The 25,614-nt window shown below is 42.3% G+C and overlaps 1 protein-coding gene across 12 annotated transcripts in view; it reads left to right on the forward strand.

Moving 5' to 3' along the window:
- LOC5519600 (otoferlin) overlaps window positions 1–25,614 on the forward strand; it is a 45,178-nt gene extending 19,564 nt beyond the window's left edge. For 8 of the 12 annotated variants that reach the window (XM_048726048.1, XM_048726053.1, XM_048726055.1 and 5 more), the window contains 31 exons: window positions 330–449; window positions 701–850; window positions 2,061–2,267; window positions 2,659–2,759; window positions 3,232–3,448; window positions 4,804–4,956; window positions 5,582–5,710; window positions 6,062–6,116; window positions 6,518–6,777; window positions 7,168–7,329; window positions 8,230–8,346; window positions 8,823–8,984; window positions 9,270–9,429; window positions 9,713–9,834; window positions 11,051–11,260; window positions 11,612–11,746; window positions 12,145–12,270; window positions 12,333–12,368; window positions 12,636–12,727; window positions 13,388–13,558; window positions 13,789–13,946; window positions 14,351–14,490; window positions 14,670–14,758; window positions 15,014–15,112; window positions 15,391–15,441; window positions 15,561–15,651; window positions 16,140–16,239; window positions 16,644–16,822; window positions 17,420–17,520; window positions 20,445–20,592; window positions 20,969–22,660. In XM_048726048.1, the coding sequence (XP_048582005.1) occupies window positions 330–449; window positions 701–850; window positions 2,061–2,267; window positions 2,659–2,759; window positions 3,232–3,448; window positions 4,804–4,956; window positions 5,582–5,710; window positions 6,062–6,116; window positions 6,518–6,777; window positions 7,168–7,329; window positions 8,230–8,346; window positions 8,823–8,984; window positions 9,270–9,429; window positions 9,713–9,834; window positions 11,051–11,260; window positions 11,612–11,746; window positions 12,145–12,270; window positions 12,333–12,368; window positions 12,636–12,727; window positions 13,388–13,558; window positions 13,789–13,946; window positions 14,351–14,490; window positions 14,670–14,758; window positions 15,014–15,112; window positions 15,391–15,441; window positions 15,561–15,651; window positions 16,140–16,239; window positions 16,644–16,822; window positions 17,420–17,520; window positions 20,445–20,592; window positions 20,969–21,001 (4,074 nt within the window). In that variant the 3' untranslated portion in view covers window positions 21,002–22,660. Of the gene's footprint in view, window positions 1–329; window positions 450–700; window positions 851–2,060; window positions 2,268–2,658; window positions 2,760–3,231; window positions 3,449–4,803; window positions 4,957–5,581; window positions 5,711–6,061; window positions 6,117–6,517; window positions 6,778–7,167; window positions 7,330–8,229; window positions 8,347–8,822; window positions 8,985–9,269; window positions 9,430–9,712; window positions 9,835–11,050; window positions 11,261–11,611; window positions 11,747–12,144; window positions 12,271–12,332; window positions 12,369–12,635; window positions 12,728–13,387; window positions 13,559–13,788; window positions 13,947–14,350; window positions 14,491–14,669; window positions 14,759–15,013; window positions 15,113–15,390; window positions 15,442–15,560; window positions 15,652–16,139; window positions 16,240–16,643; window positions 16,823–17,419; window positions 17,521–20,444; window positions 20,593–20,968; window positions 22,661–23,694; window positions 23,843–23,995 lie in introns of those variants that run through there. The other 4 variants (XM_048726049.1, XM_048726060.1, XM_048726054.1 and 1 more) reach the window with 3 other exon arrangements.

Raw genomic sequence — 25,614 nt, forward strand, 5'->3', positions numbered from 1 at the left:
GACTGAGTCTTCTTGACTGATTTCCGAAATCTTCAGAACCAAAAATGGAAGGGAAGCTTGTAAAACATGAGCAATTTCGATAACGATCTTCAATATGGATCTGGAGGAGCAAAAAATTGACACTGTTTTACTGTTAATGTTCTTTCCCTGCTGAGGTTAACTGTGTATAAGTTATGCTGGCTGGGTGAGGGGGGGGGGGGGGGGGGGAGTTGCAAGACACCTACACGGTCCATTTTGTCTATGGTCGTTTAGGTTTGACACCTACCCTGACCATTTATCACTCTCCGTTACCCCCTTACTCATCCTCCTTTTTCTCTCTGGTCATTTAGGGTGAGGGAGTGGCTTTCCGTGGCCGCCTTCTCATAGCCGTACATGCCGAGTTTGGCGAGTCTGCCTCGGAGTCCGGCATCCGGCAAGTAGAGGTGGAGCCGACTGCACCCATCTCAGATGTAAGTTCATTTTTATTCAAAGGGGCTGTGTCAAGAAATGTCCCGGGCCACGGTTTATGGCAGACCGATGGGAATTGAAGGAAAGCCTGAAGAGTCCAAAGTGAATCTTTGTTTTTTTAGTCACCAGAGAATTTTTAAAACCGTTAGCGTTTTACCCATTGAAAACCTTAAACTTCATGCGCAAACTAGATGCGAATAATTGATGACATAGTTTGGACCAATCGTAATCGTGTGTCTGTATGACGTAACAGACTGCTGCTGGTAAAGACGAACAGTTCCAGCTGTTTGCATGCTTCTACGAGGCCAGTATGATTGACAGGAAGGTTGGAGACAAGATGGTCAGCTTCGAGATGAGTATTGGCAACTGGGGCAACTCTATCGACGGTCAACCAATTGATGAGGTAAGCCATGCAACACACATACAACACACCAGTAACACACAACACACTCAATCGACGGTTCACCGTAAGTAGCTATGCAACATACGCAACACCCCTGCAACATACAACACACTCTATTGATGGTTTACCGTAAGTAGCTATGCAACATACGCAACACCCCTGCAACATACAACACACTCAATCAACAGTTCACCGTAAGTAGCTATGCAACATACGCAACACACCAGCAACATACAACACACTTTATCGACGGTTCACCGTAAGTAGCTATGCAGCATGCGCAACACCCCTGCAACATACAACACACTCTATCGACGGTTCACCGTAAGTAGCTATGCAACATATGCAACACACCAGCAACATACAACACACTCAATCGACGGTTCACCGTAAGTAGCTATGCAGCATGCGCAACACCCCTGCAACATACAACACACTCTATCGACGGTTCACCGTAAGTAGCTATGCAACATACGCAACACACCAGCAACATACAACACACTCGACACTCAACCCATAAATCAGGTAAGTTGATTATTCAATGTGTAACACCTCAGCAATATGCAACACCTCCGACCGATGGTCAGATAATAAACACTTACCACATATGCATCATCCATGCAACATGCAACGCACTCAGTCTATAGTTAGACGAATTATACCATGCATTGCGCAACACTCCTGCCACAAACTCGATTGAGAGTGAGCTTAAAAAATATACAACACGCCTTCAACTGAAACACCCTTAAATACCATGCAAGCCACAACACAATCTGCGTGTGTAACACGCACACGTAACCCACAACACAATCTGCGAGTTTAACACGCACACGTAACCCACAATACAATCTGCGTGTGTAACACGCACACGTAACCCACAACACAATCTGCGTGTTTAACACGCAAACGTAACCCACAACACAATCTGCGTGTGTAACACGCACACGTAACCCACAATACAATCTGCGTGTGTAACACGCACACGTAACCCGCAACATTACTCAGTAATGTCCGGCTCACAATCAAAGTTCAGCCGAAAGTTGATTTCCTTCTCATACCTGCACTAAAACTTTGATCTATCTGTTCCTTATACATGTATTATTGACACTATGCCAGCTGAGGGTTGATTTCTACTCAAAACTGGCACGGTAACCTCCATGTATCTGTTCTTCCTACCTTTAATGACATTAACTCTGTCATCGTATCGTAGATGGGTGGAGATGAGGATCGCCGAGATGGAGATAACCCCTTCCTCTACTCCCTCACTCCTCCCGTCAAACCAGTCACAAACGACAGGCAGTACTATCACATTCCTTGGGAAGACTCCAAGCCGTGCACACACATCAAGTTCATGTGGCAGGATCACCGCCGACGCCTCTACAACTCTAACGTGCTGCTCAAGATCTGTGAACGCCTGGTACGTGATGATACCTTGAATACTTATGCCGACCAACCGGATTGCAGAGATTATAACAATGTGCAGCGTTGCGCTGTGCAACCGCTGTGCTGTTACACAGTTTTCCTCAGCCGACAATAAAATGTTGGCGAAGTTCCTCGCAGCATGCTGAAATATGTCGTGCAAACAACTGCTGTTCAACAATGCGTGCGTTTCTTATTTTTGGGGGCTTTAGACAATAATTCCAGCCAACACCGTTTCTTGACGGCAGATAACATTCAGACGTTCTGGTCCCCATTGCATCAATCTCTTGTTTACTGTCATTTCTTCACCGTTAACAGGAGGATGGTCTAACGGACTGTATTGAGATCTCTTGTTTACTTTCTTACTGTCTCTGCTTCACCGTTTACAGGAGGATGGTCTAACGGACTGTATTGAGCGCGTCAAGATGGATCTCCCCAACACATTCCGGTGGCTGAGCCGTGTGCTATCCGAGCTCATCAACGGATGCAAGTATGTACCATGCTCAAACCGCCAGCATAAGGCGATGAAACAGTGACAATTGTTACATTCATTTTCTTAAGGGGCCCTAGTCAGTCGTGATAAAATTCGAAATAGTAATCTAAAAACAAGGTTTCATACTTCATCAACCGAAAATGTCGCAATACCTTCCGCAAATCAGCCGATAGAAATCCAATAATCAACACCACAGAAGAAATGCCAAGCTGACTTGATCTGGGAGCTCAGACCGAAGTCCACTCTTTAGCTTTGGCAACTTTCCGAATGTTGGTATTAGAGTTAGGGATGGACTACTCTGCTGCTGCGGTCGTAAAGGGACTGCGGTACCCTCTCCTTACCAAATTCAGTCGTTACAAATGCCCAAGGGATATAACAAACCCCGATGCAAATTTATTTTTATACCGACTGTGAAGCTGTCAGAATAAGAAGATGACGGCTGACAGAATCCCTTTAAATGTTCTTTCAGCCAATATCTGAACCTGATCAAGTCAATGCCGACTGCCTCCCATGTGGGACGAACTAAACTGGACAAAGAGCGCCTGAAGCTGTGCCAGTACGAGGTCGAGTCGGTCTGCACGTCGGCACAAGAGCTCAAGACGAGTACCAAGGATGACACGCACATGAAAGACAATCTAAAAGCTGCTAATGCCTTGCTGCAGAGGCTGCTTAACATTGCGGTGGAGGTAGGAGTTGTAGTACACGCTGAAGGGTACTTGAAAATCATGTAGCAAATAGGAGGATCTTATAGGTGGTACCGTAAGTGAATTGCTAAGAACGCTGCTGAACATTGTGATGGGGGTAGCAGTTATAGTACCGCTGAAGGACAATCTTAAAGCTACTAGTACCTTTATTGCGGCGGAGGTAGTTTAATTTCAGTACACGCTGAAGGTTGGACTTTTGTGATGAAAGGTGGAGGGATATTCTTGTAGATATTATTACAAATATGACTCTCGGTGTGATTTTCACTGTGTCGTGTATGTGCGTGTGTTGAATTCTATTGTTAGCATCAAGTAAAAAGATTTGTAAAACATACGGAGGTACCTCTGTTTAGCAACCGTCCACTTAGCTGCCAGCCTCAAGGTGCCTGACCGAATAATATCGTTTGTCTTTGTTAGCCTCAAGGCGCCTGACCGAATAGTTTCGTTTGTCTTTGATAGCCTCGAGGCGCCTGACCGAATAGTTTCGTTTGTCTTTGATAGCCTCAAGGCGCCTGACCGAATAGTTCGTTTGTCTTTGATAGCCTCAAGGCGCCTGACCGAATAGTTTCGTTTCTCTTTGATAGTCTTAAGGCGCCTGACCGAATAGTTTTGTTTGTCTTTGATAGCCTCAAGGCGCCTGACCGAATAGTTTCGTTTGTCTTTGATAGCCTCAAGGCGCCTGACCGAATAATTCCGTTTGTCTTTGATAGCCTCAAGGCGCCTGACCGAATAGTTTCGTTTGTCTTTGATAGCCTCAAGGCGCCTGACCGAATAGTTTCGTTTGTCTTTGATAGCCTCAAGGCGCCTGACCGAATAATTCCGTTTGTCTTTGATAGCCTCAAGGCGCCTGACCGAATAGTTTCGTTTGTCTTTGATAGCCTCAAGGCGCCTTACCGAATAGTTTCGTTTGTCTTTGATAGCCTCAAGGCGCCTGACCGAATAGTTTCGTTTGTCTTTGACAGCCTCAAGAGGCCTGACCGAATAATTCCGTTTGTCTTTGATAGCCTCAAGGCGCCTGACCGAATAATTCCGTTTGTCTTTGATAGCCTCAAGGCGCCTGACCGAATAGTTTCGTTTGTCTTTGATAGCCTCAAGGCGCCTTACCGAATAGTTTCGTTTGTCTTTGATAGCCTCAAGGCGCCTGACCGAATAGTTTCGTTTGTCTTTGACAGCCTCAAGAGACCTGACCGAATAATTCCGTTTGTCTTTGATAACCTCAAGGCGCCTGACCGATTAGTTTCGTTTGTCTTTGATAGCCTCAAGGCGCCTGACCGAATAGTTTCGTTTGTCTTTGATAGCCTCAAGACGCCTAACCGAATAGTTTCGTTTGTCTTTGACAGCCTCAAGACACGATCCCTGATGTGTTTATCTGGATGCTGTGTGGCGGGAAGAGGGTTGCGTACTCTCGCATTCCCTCTCAACACATCATGTACTCCTTGGTGGAAGAGGAAAGAGGCAAGGACTCTGGGCGTATGCAGACCGTCTTCCTAAGGGTAAGGCCTGGGTACAAATCATGGATCAGTCTTATACAGTTGCACCTGGATTATTCCTTGTGTAAGAAACGTAAGGTATTGTTGCAAAGAGGCTCTTCATTTACGGTGTGAATGTGCTTCGTAGCGCGATTGCAACCTCTTCCAAGATACTAATTTTTATATTAACTATTAAAAATTGTATGTTGTCCAACAATGTGATCTCATAAGATAAATGTACTAAACAAGTTCATTGAAGTCATAAAATAGATGAAAAGAAAGGAGAAATTTCAGCAGTACTACATACACTACATACTGTCGCCTCATATTGTTGCTGGTTATTTTCACTCTTGTTGAGAGACGCACTCCAAGGTCGATCCAGAATTGTAACATCCTGTCATCGTATTAAAAGAGTGTTACCACTTTATAGAGTATAACGTCTTATTGTTGTTACCTCTGCCAATTGCCCGGAAAGAGAGGCGATTGTCCCAAGTCTAACGTCTTATTGTTGTTACCTCTGTCCAATTGCCCGGAAAGAGAGGCGATTGTCCCAAGTCTAACGTCTTGTTGTTGTTACCTCTGTCCAATTGCCCGGAAAGAGAGGCGTTTGTCCCAAGTCTAACGTCTTGTTGTTATTACCTCCGTCCAGTTGCCCGGAAAGAGAGGCGATGGTCCCAAGGGCTGGGCCATTCAGGCCAAGCTGAACATCATGATCTGGCTCGGTCTGCACAAGCACAAGAAGGACTACCTCAAAGACGCACCCAAAGGATACCAGACGGTAACAACAGAGATGGTGGTGATGGTGATGACGAAGATAGAAATGATGTTGTTGTAACTAGGATGAACAAGATATGGATGAACAAGTGGTCGTGATAGCGATAATGAAATTGATAGCGATGATGACGGTGATGATGATGAAGTTGATGATGATGATGATGGTGGTTTTTGGTATGCGAAAGTTTTTAATAAATGATGGTGGTGATAATGACGACAACTGCGCCTGGCGGTAATGATGTTTATGATGATGATGACGATTACCATTATAGTAACGAGGTTAATGGTGATGACGTTCATGATGGTGATAATGGTTAATTATAATGATTGTACTCATAGCTTTTTCCTGTTTCAGCCCAAAAATGCTCACAAACTGATGGCGCCTCCTCCGAACCATCTCATTTACACAGGTATCATGCTTTGTATTAGTTGTATGAGTTTCCCTGCAAAATCATCGATATCTGTATCGGATTAACGCGTTGTCTAAGAACAAATAACACTACTGAAGGCCACCGACTAGTTCAATATCTAAGCCACCTTGGGTTCGATAAACTACAGTACCCACCTTTGGAGTGAATCAAAGTGCCATAGTCAATGTGTAGTATCCAAGCCAGCACAAAAGAGAACAAAGCCATTGTTGTGTATTAGGGAAACAAGTGTATTCCACACAAATAAACACAACCTTTATGAACACACGTGTTAACTTGACGACGACGCACTTCAGTAAGGACGTCAAGACGTAATCCGTTGTTGCTGCGTAGTAAATAAAATGACGTTGATATGATTTGTTTATCTTTCTCCTCGTTCACAGAGAAACAGAAGTTTGTCCTACGCGCGCACGTGTACCAGGCGAGAAGTCTGATCGGCAGCGACGCCTCAGGTCTGTCGGACGCGTTCGCGCGCGTCATCTTCACGCATCTCGTTAGTGACACGCGCGTCATCTGGGAGACACGAAGCCCCACGTGGGACCAGACGCTGATTTTCCAGGAAGTTGTGCTGTGGGGAGACGTGAACGAGATCGCGGTCAACCCGCCCACCATCGTCGTCGAGATCTTTGACAAGGACATCGGCGTGAGTTAATTTGTAGAAAGGAGGAGGGGCAAGGGAAGAGGAAAATGAGGGATACACACTCTTATCCTGAGGGAAGGGAATTCCTTCCTGGACCAGATGCAAAACTATTTTTTATTAATTTGTTTTATTTTTTTGTCTTGCTAGCATGCATAGGACCTGCTTAAATTCAGTGAGGGGATGTAAATAGGACTCCATTTTGTTTAAAAAATAACAAATATCTATATTATTAGATCCCGAAAAAGAAGATGTTGAAACAATACGCACCCCTAGTCTGTCAAAGTCTTATTTTCTCAGGATTGATTATTATTTTTATAGAATTCTTAGTTATCATTATTATTTAGTTTTCTTACTTCTTGAGTTAACTGGAATGATTACCTTTCTCTCTCGTAGGGCGACTCGGAGTTTATCGGACGCGCTCTGGCCCGGCCTATCGTCAAGATGGCATGCGAGCCGTACGAGAAACCCTTCTTCCCGCCAGCTCTCGAGTGGTTCCAAGTCTGCAGAGGAGAGGAGAACGCGGGAGAGATGCTCGCAGCCTTCGAGCTGCTGCAGGTGCTGGATCACTGGCTTATTTATAGTCACATGACCTCAAACGCTCACAGTCATTGGCTAATTGATAATCACATGACCTCAAGCGACCACAGTCATTGGCTAATTGATAATCACATGACCTCAAGCGACCACAGTCATTGGCTAATTGATAATCACATGACCTCAAGCGACCACAGTCATTGGCTAATTGATAATCACATGACCTCAAGCGGCCACAGTCATTGGCTAATTGATAATCACATGACCTCAAGCGACCACAGTCATTGGATAATTGATAATCACATGACCTCAAGCGACCACAGTCATTGGCTAATTGATAATCACATGACCTCAAGCGACCACAGTCATTGGCTAATTGATAATCACATGACCTCAAACGCTCACAGTCATTGGCTAATTGATAATCACATGACCTCAAACGCTCACAGTTATTGGCTAATTGATAATCACATGACCTCAAACGCTCACAGTCATTGGCTAATTGATAATCACGACCCCAAACGCTCACAGTCATTGGCTAATTGATAATCACATGACCTCAAGCGACCACAGTCATTGGCTAGATGATAATCACATGACCTCAAACGAACACAGCCATTTTCGAAATCAAAGTCACTTGACCTGAAAACACAACGGCTAGGTGCTGATCCAGTCACATGACCTCATTCGACCGCGGCCATAGCCTTATCTATACGACCTGAAACACTTGGCTTAACTATTGCTACATGACCAGAAACAACATGAATTGAAATCTGTCTTTCGGTTTATCGACGTTTTGTTTTTTTGGATTCTTGAGCCATTGTTTGATCATTCATCTCTACATGTAATATAGCTTACTGCGTATTTTGAGCCCATGTTTTGGCGCCTTGTGTGTGCAAACTGCTGACCCCTGTTTTGCAGGTGACAAGTGGCACGTGCTTCCTTCCAAGCGAGGTTGAGCCTGTTAATACCCCGGATGGACCAATCACACCAGTGCCTGTCGGGATACGCCCTGTCATGAAAAAGCACAGGATCGAGGTACCTTGGGAGGGTGGTGTAGGGTTGTGCGTTACCTCGAGGTACCTTGAGGGTGGGTGTAGGTTGTATGTTATCTCGAGGTACTTTTGGAGGGTGGTGTAGGGGCCTTATGTTACTTCGAAGTACCTTGGGGTGGGGTAAGGTTGTATATTACTTCGAGGTACCTTGGGGGGGGGGGGGGGGGGGGGAGTAGGATTGTTTGTTGCCTCGTATGCCAAAAGAAAAAGATATGACATCAGTCATATTTAATAAGTACGTCGTTAAAAAAAGGTATTCTCGTATTCTTTCCTTTCCCAAAACATGGTCGAAGTTGAATTTACCTTTCTCTTATTTGCTATTCTTGGGTATCTACAAATAAATCCTAGATCTCTACTGCCCCCCCCCCCCTTCCTTTACTGTCTTGCAGGTCCTTTTCTGGGGGTGTTATAAAGAAGCCTAAAGCTCTACTGACCCACCCTTCTTTTCCTGTCTTGCAGGTGCTATTCTGGGGGGTGCGTGAGATGAAGCGCATCAATCTCACCACAGTGGACAGGCCTCAGGTTGACATCGACCTCGCAGGCCACGTGATCCAATCAACCGTCATCACAAATGCGAAGAAAAACCCGAACTTCCAGAACCCGGTCTGCTACTTTGATGTGGTGAGTAACAAACGCGAGCATGCAAACTCCATCTTTTCCACCCATCGGCTAATTCAAGCGAGTAACCAAGATATTTCCAATCAAATATCGTCAATAACTCGTAGATAATTCGTAGATTGTTATTTTGAAATTTTCTTGCGAATAAACCGTTGTATTTTCAATGATAAACAATAACAAAGGAGTGGTGGATCCACATTTCATAAAGGGCGCATATGAAACATTCTTTTTTTATAATGTACAAATTAAATTAATCTAAAAAATAGGTTTTGCTTACTATCTTATCAGGAATTGCCGGAGAATGAGCGCTACTGCCCTCCCTTGACGATCCGTGTCCGGGATTGTCGGACATTTGGCCGCTTTACCCTTGTGGGCACGCACGTGTTGAACTCGCTGCACAGGTACCTTCAGACGGGTGAGAAGGAGAAGGAACGAATCGAGAAGGCTGGTAAGTCATGCCTAGACAGAAAAAGACTACTGGGTATCACCAAGACAGACTAACGTAGCACCACAGCATAACGTAGCTTGATACTTTATCCCTTTTGAGTTAAGTAAGCGGGCGAAGAACCCCTGGAGGAGGCCGGTGAGTCATGCCCAGACAGAATAAAGCTGCTGGGTAGCACCAAGACAGAAATATTGCCTAATATTTCCTCGATACCTAATTTATTTTGAGTTTAGTAAGCCTGCTTGTGAGTCGCTCTCACACACGCGTGTTGCGTTCTCTTTTACAGAAGCCGTAGCGAATGGCCCGTCCCGCCCTACCTCGCCAGGAGGAGGCGAGGTTGCGCTTGAGATGGATGACGCCCCGCCCATCGAAATGGAACAGATGGAGTTACAGGCACGACTCATTACTGTAATATCCCGAACCTTTCTATGATTGACGTGCATGAGCATGCAGTACTGCTGACTAGCGGCATGAGAAGAGATGGTGCCGCTGGTACCTAGCATCGTGGGCGCTGAAGGCTTGTTATTTATTTTGAAACTTTGAAAGATTTTAACCAGTCACTCCTTTGTTGTTTTATTCGGCCTATTTGCGCAAAATTATGAAATAACAATAGACTTTTGGAGTCTATAACTTTTTTAGCGATATTACATGTATCTTGAATTTTTGCGATGGAAATGCGTGAAATTATCTTTCAATTCTTACAGCACTATTGGAAGAAAATATTTGAAATCTGCACTGTACACATAGCTCTCGACATAGCTCTCTGTGAGAACAAAACGTAAGTTGACGGTAGGTTTTCAAACGTTCGACTGAGTTTTATTTTGAGTTTTCTTTCATTGAGCGGCAAGCCTCTTGTGCCATGCGTTGCTAGGATACCGAAGCACCAATAGCAGTAGTGGCGACTGACATGCATGCCAGCACGGATCACGTGAGACTTCATGACTGACAGCTGCCAATTTACTGGCACTTGAAGTCTTCACTCCAATCTGCTAGCGTCCCTCACTCGCCGCTAATCTCGCGTTGACAGCGAAATTTTTGCACTATTTTGTTGCTTGAGACTAGCTTTTATAGCAATGCTTATGAGAATATGGCGGGCAAAGTGTTTTAAAGAATTAAAAGCAATTGCTTCGCTGATAGAATGAACATAGCTCACCAAAACGGAGTAAATGACTAATATAAAACTATTTTTTCATTCATCTTCGTTTTTTTTTCAGTAATTTACCATCTTGTTCAGTTCATAAAATTGGCTTTATTAACGCTAAATATTTATCACCCGCTTTGGCACATATGCTACTTTCGAACTAATTCCAAACCATGAAAGAATATATCCCTTGTACTTTTTTTCCGTATATGAAATAGACGACAGTCATCCATTCGAAAACAGATTTCTGTTAAAAAGTATCGAGTATTGCATTTTCCGCTAGAACAACACGAAAGAATTGACGGACTCCGTGATTTGACTTCCACGATTCCCATGACTTGCCTTGGCTCTATCGATTTCAGAGATAAATAATTTCGCACTGCAACGAGTGCTGCATGACCGGGCACGTGATCAACACGTGATCACGTTACTGACCATCACGTGGCCTAGCATACTTAAACCCGTCGCTTCGTCTTATTGTAGGAGAAGAAGAAGGAGAAAGGAGACAAGGATAAAAAAGAAGACGACGATGATGAGGACTCCCTTGATTGGTGGTCGCGTTATTACGAGACTCTAAAAGACCAAGAGAAGGGCGACAGTGGAACCCATACCTCCGGTCAGGGCAAGAAGAAACCGAAGAAGGAGGAGGAGTCGGAAGAGGAGAAGAGGAAGAAGGCCATCCCAAGATTGAATGTGAGTTCTGGTGTGCACTTTTGAAACTCTAGTTTACAGACTGATCCTGATTTAAGGAAAAGGGGGAATTCTGAGTCCAACTTATCACGAGTGAGAAGAACGACACTTAATGCGAGAGTCTAGGCCATATCTAGAGGCGCATTGAGACCCCCACCCCACCCCACCCCCTTAGTACGATATAGTAACTACCATTAAACGGAAAAGGTATCAAACTGGTTCTATTGGGCCTTATAATTGGCATAACTCTGGAAAGATCCTGGCTTGTAACCGTATTCTCCTCAAGCCCCCTTTTCCTTCTCATACTGTTGACGCCTCTGAGGCAGTCGTTCTGATGGTTTTTGTTCCATGAAGATCTTCAAGCTTGAGCTTGAGTGCATGCACGACTTTAACGGGTTCAACGACTGGCTGCACTCGTTCCCTCTCTTCCGGGGCAAGAAGACGAGCGAGGATGATGATGATGATCATAGAATCGTCGGCAAGTTTAAGGTGAGGCTCAAGCCGCCGTTAGAATCCAAAAGCATTCGCTTTGTATGATCCACACTTGCCGATCCTGTCTCTAAAAAGGGGTGAACAAATGACCATAGAATCGTCGGCAAGTTTAAGGTGAGGCTCAAGCCGCCGTTAGAATCCAAAAGCATTCGCTCTGTATGCTTGACACTTGCCGATCCTGACTCTAAAAAGGGGTGAACAAATAAGAAAATTGCGTGAACATGGGTGGATAATACACACACACACGCGCACGCTGTTCGATACACGTTCTAATCATGATTCGTTCTTCGTTCGACGCGTTCTTATCTTCATTAATTTTGATCTCGATTCATTCTAGTTGTTTTTCTTGATTTTGATCTTGATTCGTCTTAATTGGTTTCGATCGTGATTTGCAGGGCTCGCTGAAGGTCTGGAAGTACCCACTTCCCGAGCACGTCGAGATGGATCCCATCGTGGGAACCTTCCTCAAACTGCCTAGCAACGAACCTGTCAATGTTCTCGTCAGAGTTTACGTTGTCAAGGTAAAACCCATTACGAAAGCTCGCCATGAAATTCGGAACTCTGATTGATTCTTTGCTTCTAGGCACTCAATCTACACCCTTCAGACGTGAATGGAAAGGTAAGTGAAAATTCATGCTAGAAAACATTTTTTTTTTAAGTCGGTCTCTAGAGTGCATGCTCACACAAATAAAGACAACACTTTGTTATTATTATTAGTTAAAAAATATTATACTAACCAGCTTTCATTGCTAGAATTTTAAAGTGATTTTGATCTTGTAAAGCAAAACTCCGGGCGACAATAACCGAGTATCCGGCCTGTACAACATTTCACAACTCGTGTTTAATGCCTGTTCCAATGTTTCACTCACGCTGTGTGTGACTGTAGGCGGATCCTTACTTGGTGGTCAACCTTGGCAAGCACAGGGTGCGGGATCGCGACAACTACGTCTCCAAGCAGCTCAACCCAACTTTTGGAAGGTATGTGCATTACTGGAGAACGACGTCGTCGATGGGGATGGTGAGGAGGGCCACTTTTGGAGTGTCCCTTTTTACTACAATATATCAGATACAGAGCATCACGTCTGGGCTTTTTAAATTCCCATTATTTTCTGCTGTTGCCGTCCGTGTTGCCATTGTCATCGATTAAGTTCCCTAGGTTTATCGAGGACGTTGACATTTACTTTTGCAAACACCCTCAACTATGTTCGCATCTCAGTTTTATATTATCGGTTTTATGTCATCATCCTTTTCTGTTGTTCTGGCCGTGGTTGCCCTTGTTTGTATTGTTCCTATGTGTTATTTAACTAATTTGAACAAAAAAAGGAGGCAACGAGACGCAGTCGAGTTGCATGTCTGTTGTTCATGACACGCTGTGGCGTCTTTTGTGCATCTATTAGAGGATCGACGCACAAAATAAGATCTTTTTGTTTTATACAACCATAAAAATGTTTTCTTACGTTAACATTTCGTTTTGGTGAGAGCGCGTACATGCTTGCGCCAAGCGTACGTATGTCCTCTAATAACACATGGACCCTTGACCAATCAGAGCGCGCAATTTACAGTGTCGTTGTATGAATGTATGTATATGCGTGCTGTCTTATGTGCTTATCACCGCCATGACTGCAACTCGTGCCTCAGGTGCTTCGAGTTCGAGGCTATCATCCCCATGGACTCCATGCTGACGGTCGGCATCTACGACTGGGATCTTGTCGGTAGCGACGACCTGATTGGCGAGACCAAGGTCGACCTTGAAAACAGATTTTACAGCAGGCACCGGGCTACCTGTGGACTGCAAGATCAGTATGCCACGTAAGTTATCCGCACATTTGGATGATTTGTTTTAAATGCAGGGGTTTGAAAAATGTCGAACAGTCACTCACCCACTCACTCACTCACAGTGATGGCGCTGTACGACGCTTAAATTATGCAGAAAAGAGCCTGGCCCATCAAAGCTACCTTGCACGACTCTCTAGCTTTCACTTACGGTAATTGCTGTAAAGATTTGTTAAAATCAAATCTTGCTTTTCACGTCTTCGCAGGTTTGGATTCAACAAATGGAGAGATCCTCTGCGCCCCACCCAGATCCTCGCGAAGCTGTGCAAGGAGGAGGGCCTGGACGGTCCCCACTACTCCACGGGACGCGTGCGTGTCGATAACAAGGTGTTCGTGGCGGCGCCGCAAATACTCGAGGAGAGCGGTAAGAGATAAGCATCCGTAATAGCGGTAAGAGATTAGCGTCCGTAATAGCGGTAAGAGATTAGCGTCCGTAATAGCGGTAAGAAATTAGCGTCCGTAATAGCGGTAAGAGATAAGCGTCCGTAATAGCGGTAAGAGATTAGCGTCCGTAATAGCGGTACCCTGTCACTTCGTTGTTGGCTTGGAACGGATTGGTTGTATTTCGATCCATCCACTAACCCATTTGGTGGCATTCAGCATTCATCTCCTTGATATCTATTTGCCCCGCAAATACCAAGAGTTACTACTGTTATGGGAAAAAATATGAAAAAAAGATAAATTTGAAATGTTTTGAATGTTTAGATAACGTTAATGAAAATATTACAACTAAACCAATCGCATGATATAATCTGTCTTTTGGCGCAGGTCACTGGAAGCAGTCAGACGAGCCTTCGGCACTCAGATGCCTCAAGCAGTTCCAAACACTCAAACGAGGCTTCACGCTCGTTCCTGAACACGTGGAAACGAGGGCGCTATTCAACCCCGAGAAGCCTGGGGTCGAGCAGGTAAGAGACAGCATGTGAGGATAGGCTTTTTCATATTAAAAGTTTTATATAAAAAGAGTTGCGCATTTCTATATAATGAACGATAATTGCAATGTGATTTTAAAAAGTAAAGAGAAATTAATGAAAAGTAGTAGATATGGTAGGTAGAGTACAGTCGTTTGAGTGTTGTCCGTTTTCAGGGTAAACTTGAGATGTGGGTTGACATGTTCCCCATGGACATGCCTTCTCCGGGCGCGCCGGTGGACATCACACCAAGGAAGCCAACAAGGTACGGCCATGTCTAGTGTAGCCTGTGCAGCAAGCGCATGTGACTAGGAAGGGAGAACGTGGGGGAACCTCGCGCGCCTTGTGAAAAATGTATTAGACTTCCTACAATTCTACTTTTAGTGTTGCACTTAGTTTCAGTGGGTAGCTATGAGATGCGCACGACCTAGTGTTTTTGTGTGTAAATAAGTTTTGTATGACTTATTCGTTTTTCTGTGTGCAGCTTAGTTGTTTATTGTTGTGTTTTGTTTTTTTGTAGCTATGAGCTGCGTGTGATCATCTGGAACACAGAGGACGTTTTGCTGGAGGAAGCCAACATGCTAACAGGAGAGAAGTGTTCCGATATCTTCATCAAGGGGTAAATATTACGATTAGGGTGTTGTTGTCGTCGACACCATTATAATCCTCAACATCTCGTTCTGCTTCCCTTCCTCTTTCTCATGATCATAATTCTCCTCCCCTCCTTTCTTATCCCTCGTCCCTTTCTTCCTCCCCCACCTATCTCCTCGTCGTTCTCCGTCATCTTTTCAATCTCCTTATCATCACAGTTATCATCATTGGCCAACATCATCATCATCATTTTCATCGTCATCTCTACTATTCCCTACCTTACTTATTGCTCTGTCTCGCGTGCAGATGGCTTGAAGGTCTTAAAGACGACAAACAGCAGACAGATGTCCATTACAGGTAAGTCTAAAAAACTGGGACAGCTTGGATACTAAAGATTTCTCAAAGACGCTACAGCTCTAAGTCTAATGTACATCTGCTGAGAATACGTCGGATCTTACTGTGTATCTAATTTGAAGGTCCCTGACTGGTGAAGGCAACTTCAACTGGAGATTCATCTTCCCCTTCCAGTACCAGAAAGCCGAGGAAAGAATTGTCATTACGCGAAAGGTACGTATACCAGACCATCCCTTAACACCCAGAACTTTATCAGTCCTTGCTCTAGAGTCTCTCGCAAGCTCATCCATATCATGTCTTATCTGTCCTTCTTGAACCCATTTGTTTCCTACATTTTCGTTATTTGATTTTAGTATCCATTTGTTTCCTACATTTTCGTATACCATAACCCAACTATCTCAATCTACCCGGTATTTTTTCAGTCCGTGCTCTAGACCCTCTCGCAAGCTCATCCATATCATGTCTTATCTGTCCTTCTTGAACCCATTTGTTTCCTACATTTTCGTTATTTGATTTTAGTATCCATTTTTTTCCTACATTTTCGTATACCATAACCCAACCATCTCAATCTACCCGGTATTTTTTCAATCCTTGTTCTAGACCCTCTCGCAAGCTCATCCATGTCTTTTCTGTCCATCTTGTACCACCCTCCATTTGTTTCCTACATTTTCGTTATTTCAGCTTTTTCTATTGTGTTGTAGGCAAGTTTCTTCTCGTGGGACGAGTCCGAGGAGAAAGTTCCTGCCAGACTTCACCTGCAGGTTTGGGATGCTGACGCCTTCTCTGCCGATGATTTTATTGGTGAGTTTCGTGTAGATTGACAGTTGTCAATGACAACTGTCAATGTTTGCTTTTATTTGTTATCATGTTTTCTGTAGACTTGCTTGTTTTCTAAGCCTTTTTCTTCCACCAAGTAAGCTGTTCAATATGTTTATGGTTTCTATGGTTATGATGTCTATGGTTTCCATTAGCGCAGAGCTGATTGTATTTACCCTTGTCCAGGAGATTTGTGTCTAGACCGTGGAGAGTTTCCATTAGCGGATAGTTGACTGTATTTTTATTTGTGCAGGGGATTTGTGTCTGGACCTGATAGCTTTTTTTTATTAGCATATAGTTGACTGTGTTTTCGTTTGTGCAGGTGATTTGTGTCTGGACCTGAGAGCGTTTCTATTAGCGTATAGTTGACTGTATTTTCATTTGTGCAGGGGATCTGTGCCTGGACCTAACCAGGATGCCGCGCGGTGCAAAGACGTCGAAGTCCTGCACACTGGACCTGCTCAAGCAAGACGGCTCCGTCCCTCAGGTCTCATTTTTCAAGATGAAACACATGAAAGGCTTTTGGCCTTTCTTTGTCAACACGGAGGAGGAGGAGATAGAGTTGGCGGTAAGAAACACTTTTTATCTGCCCTAACTTATCATATAACCAGAGAATCAATCAGTCCCTCATTTCATGAGACCATCGCAATTGACAGATACCTCCTCCTTTACCTAGAAGGCGTAAATTCTCGTGTACAAGCAAAATTGGTTTTGGTCATCGAGTATGTAATAATTTTAAAGCTTTAACAGCATGTGATTGAGTTCGAAAGTTAATTCAAAATGTTATCAGGGAAATGTTGAGATATCTGTGAAATCCAATATTATATAGTCTCGAAAAATACGACGGCAAAAATTACGAATACTAGGGAACTTGCGCAACGGTGACGGCTAGGAGAACGGTCGCCAAAATAATCATTCAATGCTTAACGCTACATTTTTGACACTTTTGTTGTTCCAAATAAGCAAGGGTAGTTGAGATCTATCGTTTCTGCCTTAGTGCACAAAATAGTTTGTAGCGCGAACATTCCCTTCCTCACTAGACCGTATAAAACTAAAGACAACGGCTAATATGTACTATATAGAAAGCATTTCACGTTTTACTGCCGTTGCCGAAGTTGCCTATTTGACGCCGTGATTTCATACCGTAGATTTGTTGTGTTTATAGGGAAAAGTAGAGGCGGAGCTGGAGTTGTTGACTCAGGAAGAGGCAGAGAAGAAACCCGCTGGTCGGGCAAGGGAGGATCCCCAGGCTCTGGAGAAACCCAAGTAAGTAGACTATTCCATCCATCCTTGGTACTTGCCAAATATGATGTTGTAAGATTTAGCTCTTCCAAAGGTGCAGTGTGATGAAATGTTTGTTATAAATTCTTTAAGGTAAAAATTAAATCCACCATCTAAAATATATCTATTTGTTTAACTTTTGCTTTTTTTTTATCAGTAGTGTGTATTCAAATTAAATAATGAATTAAATTTACAAATGCCTCAGTTCTTACAGCTAACAACAAGCCTTAGCTTTCTGACAAGTCTTCCTCAGGCCTCGCCTTCGTCTTTATCCCGTCGTTTCGTGTCTTGTCTTTTTCTATATCCTTTTTTATATGAGAACCGTTGCTCTGGTGTGGTCTTCTGTGTTTTAATTGTTTTGCTTGGTGTCACTCAAGCAAAGGATCCCAGCCTTGCCCCTGGCGTTCTTTTCGTTTCTTGTGGTTTGTCGGGCTCCCTGTGGATGATAATGTGTCATAACCTAAGGCCACTTTCTCCGTCATGCATTACGGCCAACCACATGGTTCCCAAACCGAACTTCAGGAATTAGTCGGAGAGAATTCCGTTGTTCCGCACTTCAAAGCAATGTTTAACCCATTGACTCCTGGCTATTTTTGAGCTGAATTTACAAAAAAAAACAGACTGAAAACAGATACCTCCCCCCCTATTCTGAGTTTTATACAGCCCGTCAAAGTCAAACACAGCTGCACCTAGTCAGCGGTATCCAAGCTTTCCAACAGTGCTTTGCGGTCCCCACTTTTAATCCCTCGTCGTTGTGCTGAAGCTAGCACAAGTTGATGGTTGCTTGTATTTTTCATCAAAAATACAGCTATGAGCATATTAGGAGAGTGTCTCAGGACATCATGAAGTCTTTTGGGGCATAATTGAGTGCTTTGCTTATGGATATTTGCAAGCAAAGGTGGATTCATGATGATTTTTTCTTGTTTGGTTTTGCCTGGATGAGAAAATAATTTTCTAATGAATCACCACAGCTCTCCTAAATGCTGTCTTTTTTGAAACCAAATTGATTCCAAAATTGTTTACACTGCTATTCTGGGTCTGTATGACCTGGAATTGATTTGTTTGGCTTCGGCGTGAAAAGACTTATAAAAAACCATCGGACTTTGGGGAGAGGAGTGTTGACTGGCCCTCCCCTCGTGAATTTTTCCCTGGATCTCCCAGAATGCTTTTCAATCCGTTAAGGCATCTTCGTGGTTTTACAAGCCTTCAAGGAGTGGACATTGTGTTTTGAGGCCATGGAAATGAACCTGGAGGATCAGAATAAAGGTATCTATTTGTGTCTTGAGCTGTGTTTGCTGATCTCTCTCCCTTGTGTTGTATTTTGAGCGTTTTATTGAGAGGGGTGATTCTGCTTTTCTTTCCTTGTTCGATTTGAAATTTGTCAAAGAACCTGTGCTATTATTTGGCTTAAGAGTAGTTGCCAACACCTTGGTTGGATGCATATCTTCAAGACCATTTATCCCTTAGACTGATGCCTGAGTATCTTCATCTTGTTGTGTTTAGTTTGCATTTATGAATTTTTTTGGTTGTGGGTACTTCCCAAAGCCGGTACAGGCCGGTTGAGGGGTCAATGTGTTAATGAATTAGGTGTATAAATATTTTATTAATTATTTGAATAAATACAAAAACCCCAAATTGTCGTGATCGTGAACCAGAAGAATAAATAAAATACACCAAAAACTGGTATTCGACTCAGCCAAATTTTCGTCTTTAATAAGACTTCTTCATGGCAGACTGTAAAGACGAAAATGTGGCTGAGTCGAATACCAGTTTGGTGTATTATTAATTATTTGGGTATCTTTATTTCTTGAGTGTTAAAACTGATTAATCGATAAAAAAAATACAATCGGAAACTTTGCAATTTTAAACCTTGGCAGTTTCGACGGTTAAACGACGGCAACTATATCAAGAATTTACTGGCTTTTCAAGTGGTGAATTCAAATGCCTGAATTTGTTCGATAAATGATCCCTAACAACAGCCTTAAAGTGAATACAAGAAAAATAGACCAAATAATTTAGTACACAAGACTCGCACTAGAGCTATAGTTGTTCGTCTGCAGTAAGTAAGCAACTGATTTTAAAATCTCCAGTTCGAATCTAATCTAAACCTCGAAGGTTCTAAATGCTTTTAAAATCGGCGAATTCTTTTAGCAAATACATTTAAAGTGGATATAAACGTCTGTCTGGCTTAAACGATGTCTGTCACCCTCTTGCTCTACTTGGCTCTTCTTCAACTTTCTCTCATGGATGTTTCTCTCAAAGATGTCCGCCGTGTTCGGTAAGTCCCCTGCGTACACAGCACGTGGTTTACCATCTTGCATTCACTCACTTTCATGTGCACTTGCACATCAAATTTAAACATTAAAACTAAACTAACTTTCACTAACTTTGTATTTAATATTTCAACTAAACATTTTATATTGCTTTGTTTGTATAAAATTATTTATTTCATTCCTTGTGTGCCCATCAACTGCACCTTGCACCTATCTTGATATTGTAGCAAAGTATACTAAGGAATGACCGAATTGTAATGCAAACCTTTTTAGGGAAATCCTTGTCAAAGACGGTTGCCCTGGAATTGACGACTTCAGTTTTATCTCATGTACACTGGAACCCAACCTATAAATATAATTCGCTATATTGCATCCATAAAACTTAACGCTGTAGAAGATTGGTTAAAAATTAATGTCACTACGTCACATTACTCGATGGGCCATAGCCACCTTAATAGCCTGCACGGCAAGCACTAAAGGTAAAGGAGATGAGCGAGCATACATTTCTCCTTTTTCCAAGCCCCTTGCGCTTACTGTGCACATAACCACGTCAAGGGTGCACTTGTAGGTATGGCACGTTGTGTGTTGTATTGATGACTTGTTGCTAACTGTCTCGGATGATTGTCATCTTTGCAGCCGTCCTGATGTCGCCTGGATGATGATGATGAACCCCTTGCGAGGCCTCAAGGCCATGATCTGGAATAACTACAGGATGTGTCTCATCAAGATGTTGGTGATTGCGCTTCTGCTCGCGCTGATGGGACTCTTCTTCTATTCCATGCCCGTACGTACAGTTCCAGGGCCGTAGTTAGCAAAAGGCAGGGGGGGGGGGGGTGCCAGCCCCCTTTCCAGTAGAGCCTGCTTTTTACAAAGAAATATAAAAAATGGCGCCTCCGTCGTCCCCCCCCCCCCCCCCCCCAACAAACACAAGAAATAACTTAGACTTGCCCCGAAAAACAAAATTTATCAACTACGGCCATAAAGACCACGAGCTCGTATTCGTAAGATGTCTGTGAAGTTAATAACCCTCCTCGTACTCAAGTCGATAGGCGCAAAAGAAGGCGCTTCAGACAAATCAAATCGACATTGTGATGGAACACCCACCAAATATTTTGTAGTTCACACTTGCGTTTATTTGAACGAAGTGTTTTGTTTTACAGGGATACACCGTAAAGAAGATTTTCGGCGCATAGTGACTCATCAAAGACTTCAAGTAACCTCCGATAAAAGACAACGAACTCCGGCTCAATCAAAGACTTCAACTATCCTCCGATACAAAACAACGAACTCCGGCTCAATCAAAGACTTCAACCCTCCGATACAAGACAACAAACTCCGGCTCAACAATTCCATACAAGACACTGATATTATTTATTGGCAGAAATGATAGCGAAAATATTTATGACTTCTGGCTGATAACTTATTTAAGACGCAGCCTACTAAAAAGCATACCATGGAAATATACTTAGCATATTCTAGGCAATCTATTCCGAGAAATCTATTCCAAGAAATACAGGGGCTGGGCGTTTTTTGTTCTTGGAATGTTCTTCGATGCAACTGTAGCCTTATCAAAAGATATCTCCATAGTTAAATTAGTGTATACTACGTAGATTTAAATCATGTAATTTAATAGTATCTCGTCCGTTTATCTCCCGCTGCTCATTGACTTGGTGTTCACCTGATATTATGGAGATTTTACCTGAACCCTTAGAACTTGTGCGGAGATCCTTTACATAAAATCAGCGTAAATAATAGATTCTATGTTTATATTATGTTTATATACATTTTGCATGTTTTTTTAAAAGGGCCCCATAAACGTCTAGTTTTGTTGCTAAGATATGAAGATAATTTAGAATATATTTTTGCAATTATATTTTCCTTCTACGAAGGTGAACGCAGGAGAGCATAATGGATATCGCGGGATCGATTCCTAGTAAACCTGCTTTTTTGTTTTCATTATACGTCCCTAAATTTCGAAACCTATTACAGTAAACTACGTCATTTTATTCACCTTGTTGCCTCAATCGTTAGTGCCCCCGGTTCAGTTATGCGTACAATGTTAAGCAATACCGTGACAGCCGAAATTGAGAAATCTCTCTTCCATTTTTATCTCTCCTCGAGATAAAACAGTTGAAAAAAATGTTTTGGAACTTCTTATTTGAGGTAGCCTTCCTCTTTCTTAATCTGGTCGAGTCTTTTTGCTTTCTTTTGTTTGGGATTTACAGCGCGCGCGATCAGTAAAGCTGTGAACACCCTAAAACATATGAAAAAGGATTATTTATTTTTATTTTTTTTTTATTTTAGTTTTCTGACGAAGCGAAAATTAAGACAACTTAAACCTGTTGAGGGTTGTTATAAATTTGACTTTTTACCTCGCGTGTGATTTGTAGGGATAAAACATTTCATATCTACGCTATTTACGTTTTTATTGGTCGCGATGAAAGTGTTATTACAGCGTTTTATCTTAAACCTACCCTTTAAAATCATATTGTTTTAAAATTGTTGTACATAAGAAGGAATGAGATGAGACAAAGAAAACGGGTCTTAGCATCATTGATACACTCCTTTTCGCTCAGAATTCAAACATGCAGCTCGAAGAATTCCTGGTTAGCCTGACTTTTGCTCTTTTTATCCCAAGCCACTATATACGATTAGATAAGAAGGATGGAAGACTTGATTTCGACCTTGTACTATATGTATCCACATATAAACGAAATGTTGTAATCATGGTAAAAAAAAAACTTGATTTCGACCTTGTACTATATGTATACACATGTAAACGAGATGTTGTAATTAAGCATTTATCGTTCAGCCTCTCAATGAAATTATTAAAGGGTAACGAATAATGGCAAGAATGTTTATTGCATGGTTATGAATAATTGTGTTCGCGCCAATTTTAGATAGGTTTGTTTGCACAGTCCTGAGTCGACTCGTCAATTGCACCTTGAAGGGCTTTTTGTGAATTGTTTAGAATGTTTATATAGCGATATAGATTCCTGATTGCATTAGCGCCAAGCTTCGGGATATTCTCACTCTGCGTTGAGTTTTAGTCGATAATGGTTGCATAATCAAAGTTGTCTAGATGGACATAGACTGAGAACTAGTCTACGGCCCATCTACATCTAGCCCAGTCAATCTACGGAAATTCATAGCCGAACCTAAAAGTAATTGCAGCACAAACAATTTTATTGTTAGATGATAAGAAAAGACTTTCTAAACAACGTTCTCCGAAGTTCTCTTGGGGGAACATCTCTAAATTTGGATTCTTTCATTATTCATGGGCCCACTAGCAAAGCGATCTCTTCGAGAGTGCGTTTGCGGAGGGTTAGTGCGCCACGAATAACAATAGAATACAAGATTTCTGACAAAAGAAATGTTTATTGTTGAATTTCGAGATGTTCCCCCAAGAGAACTTTTGGGAATTTATTAAGGACATGCTTCTCTGTCACTTAAGACTGAAACCATTTGTGTTGCAATTATCTTAAGGTTTGACTGGACCAACGGCTATAGGATAATTTTACTCCGAAATGTTGTCTAATGTCTTGTTAGTGTTTAATAAAAAGAAAAATGAGTTACTCGACCACAAGCGAGAAAACTCGCGCCGCTTGGGGTCGAGTTGCTGAATTACCAGGCGGCTGAGGTTACAAGCACGTCGTTTGAAAGTGGTACGAGGTAACGCGTGGGAAATACAGCCATTTTAGGTAGGAATACGTGCTTTATTCGACACAAACAACACATTAGACATCATTTTGTAGTAAAATTATCCTATAGCCCGTGTCTTGCCTAATCTCCAATCGAAGTTGAATCTTCCGGAATCCCTTCGTCACGGTCAGTTGTTAAAGTTCTTGGTGTAGCTCACATATTTTACTCTCTTCCTTCTCACCAGCCGTCCGGATGTGGCGTTCATGGGAATGATGAATCCTCTGAAAGGCCTGAAAGCGATGCTTTGGAACAACTACAAGATGTGCCTGCTCAAAGGATTGGTCATCGGACTACTGGTGGCACTGATGGGTCTCTTCTTCTACTCAATGCCGGTTAGTATCGTGTCGTCACTTACTCAAAACATGGTTACTCGAAATGTTTCGCAAAAAAAGTTTTCGCCTCTAATGAAAATGCAGTACGAGATTTCTGAAGGTTGCAAATATTACGAGAAGTTTCTTTTGGTGAAATGACATTTGTCTTTGCAGGGCTACACCGTCAAGAAGATCTTTGGGGCATAAAAAATTTGACAAGCATTGGAAAATGCAGTCCTCATCCAATTACTCCCAACCAAGCAACCAAATACCAAAACAGTCAGCGCTCCCTTCCCGTCCTCGCCTCTTCCTTCCTATCCTTTGGAGTCTGTGCCAATATGCACTTATCACAAATTTAGTTAAGAGTCCAAACGGTAATTTATTTTAAGTTAGTTTTATCTTTTCGTTTGATGAATTTATTTTTTGTTAATTTCTCTTAATCGGATTTTAAAATCTTTAAATGTTTTTTTCAATTCACGTTATCGTCAGAACAAAATATAATATATTAAGTCAAGGGAAAAATAAGAGATCCATAAGGATTTTTGAATTGTAATATAAAATATTTTATTTTATGGTTTATTTTTATTTAAAACTGATTGGTGAAAAGAGTAGTTAACGCAGAGGTGCTTAGCAAACATAATACATGTTAGACTTAGCGGAATGTGTGAAGTCGACCCCTTGAAAATATTCGTGCTTTGCTTGGCAATGTAGATGAAAACGAAGTAGATTAAGTTAAAGATTAGGGTTCTCCAGTAACCTTTACCAAATATACAAGCGTCAACCATTCAAATCTCATACTATATAAAAAGAAGTACAATCAATGATAAATGGTGCTGGTTTGAAATGATTACATGTATCGAATAAGCTTTTTCTTTAAAAAAAAGCTTGGAATTATTAAGTTAACAAAAAGAGCCGTTTAGACTCGTTTCAGAATAAGGAATATTATCCTTTCCAAGCACATTACAGTCTGTTCCAATTCAAATAGTTAAGTTAACTGAATGCACGAATCCCAAAAGTTTCGATTCCAGCTCATTTTATGAGCTATCAAGGGTGAGTCCTCAAAGAGGCGCGCTCGCTTAAATTTCGACTTTATTTTGAAAATATCCAAAATATAAAATATAATAATGGCTTCCCAATTTTGTCTTCAATCTGTAATGTGCAGACAATATTCCTTCAAATGGGAGACAGGGGAACATTGTATATACATAAAATGTTGTTGCTATTGGCAGCACCATGTAAACTAGAATCTGAAGATTTCGCATGGCCGTGGAAGACTGGAACGAATATAGTAGAGCTCTTGTTTCTGTTGATCGTCTTTTACGGATTTATTTGAACAAGGGGAGGGGTGGGGAAATTTTATTATACATACTGGGGTTACCAACGCCATCTTAATAAACAATAATTTCATTTACAATGGAGGCTCGCCTGGTTCTAACGCATTTCTTGCAAAAATGAGAAGCATACGGAAAAGGGGAAGAAATGATTTTCTTTGCTGTTACTGCTGACCATGATAATAATGGCGATCACAAAGCTGATGACGATGTTGTTGCTGTGATGATATCGATGGAAGTAATGGAAATGGGTGATAATGACAACGATGAAAAAGCTGACGACGGTGTTTTTTGCTGTGATGGTAGTGGAAGTGATGATGCTGACGTTGGGGACGTTACTATTTGTGTTCGATGTGATAATGGTGACAGTTGTGCTGGTTGATAATGTAGCTAGGTGATGGTGGAAGGTGATCCAGATGCTATGATGTTTCGGAGAATTGGGTGATAAGCAAAGCGAGTGGA

This window comes from Nematostella vectensis, chromosome 4, assembly GCF_932526225.1.
Source record: "Nematostella vectensis chromosome 4, jaNemVect1.1, whole genome shotgun sequence".
Lineage (NCBI taxonomy): Eukaryota > Metazoa > Cnidaria > Anthozoa > Actiniaria > Edwardsiidae > Nematostella > Nematostella vectensis.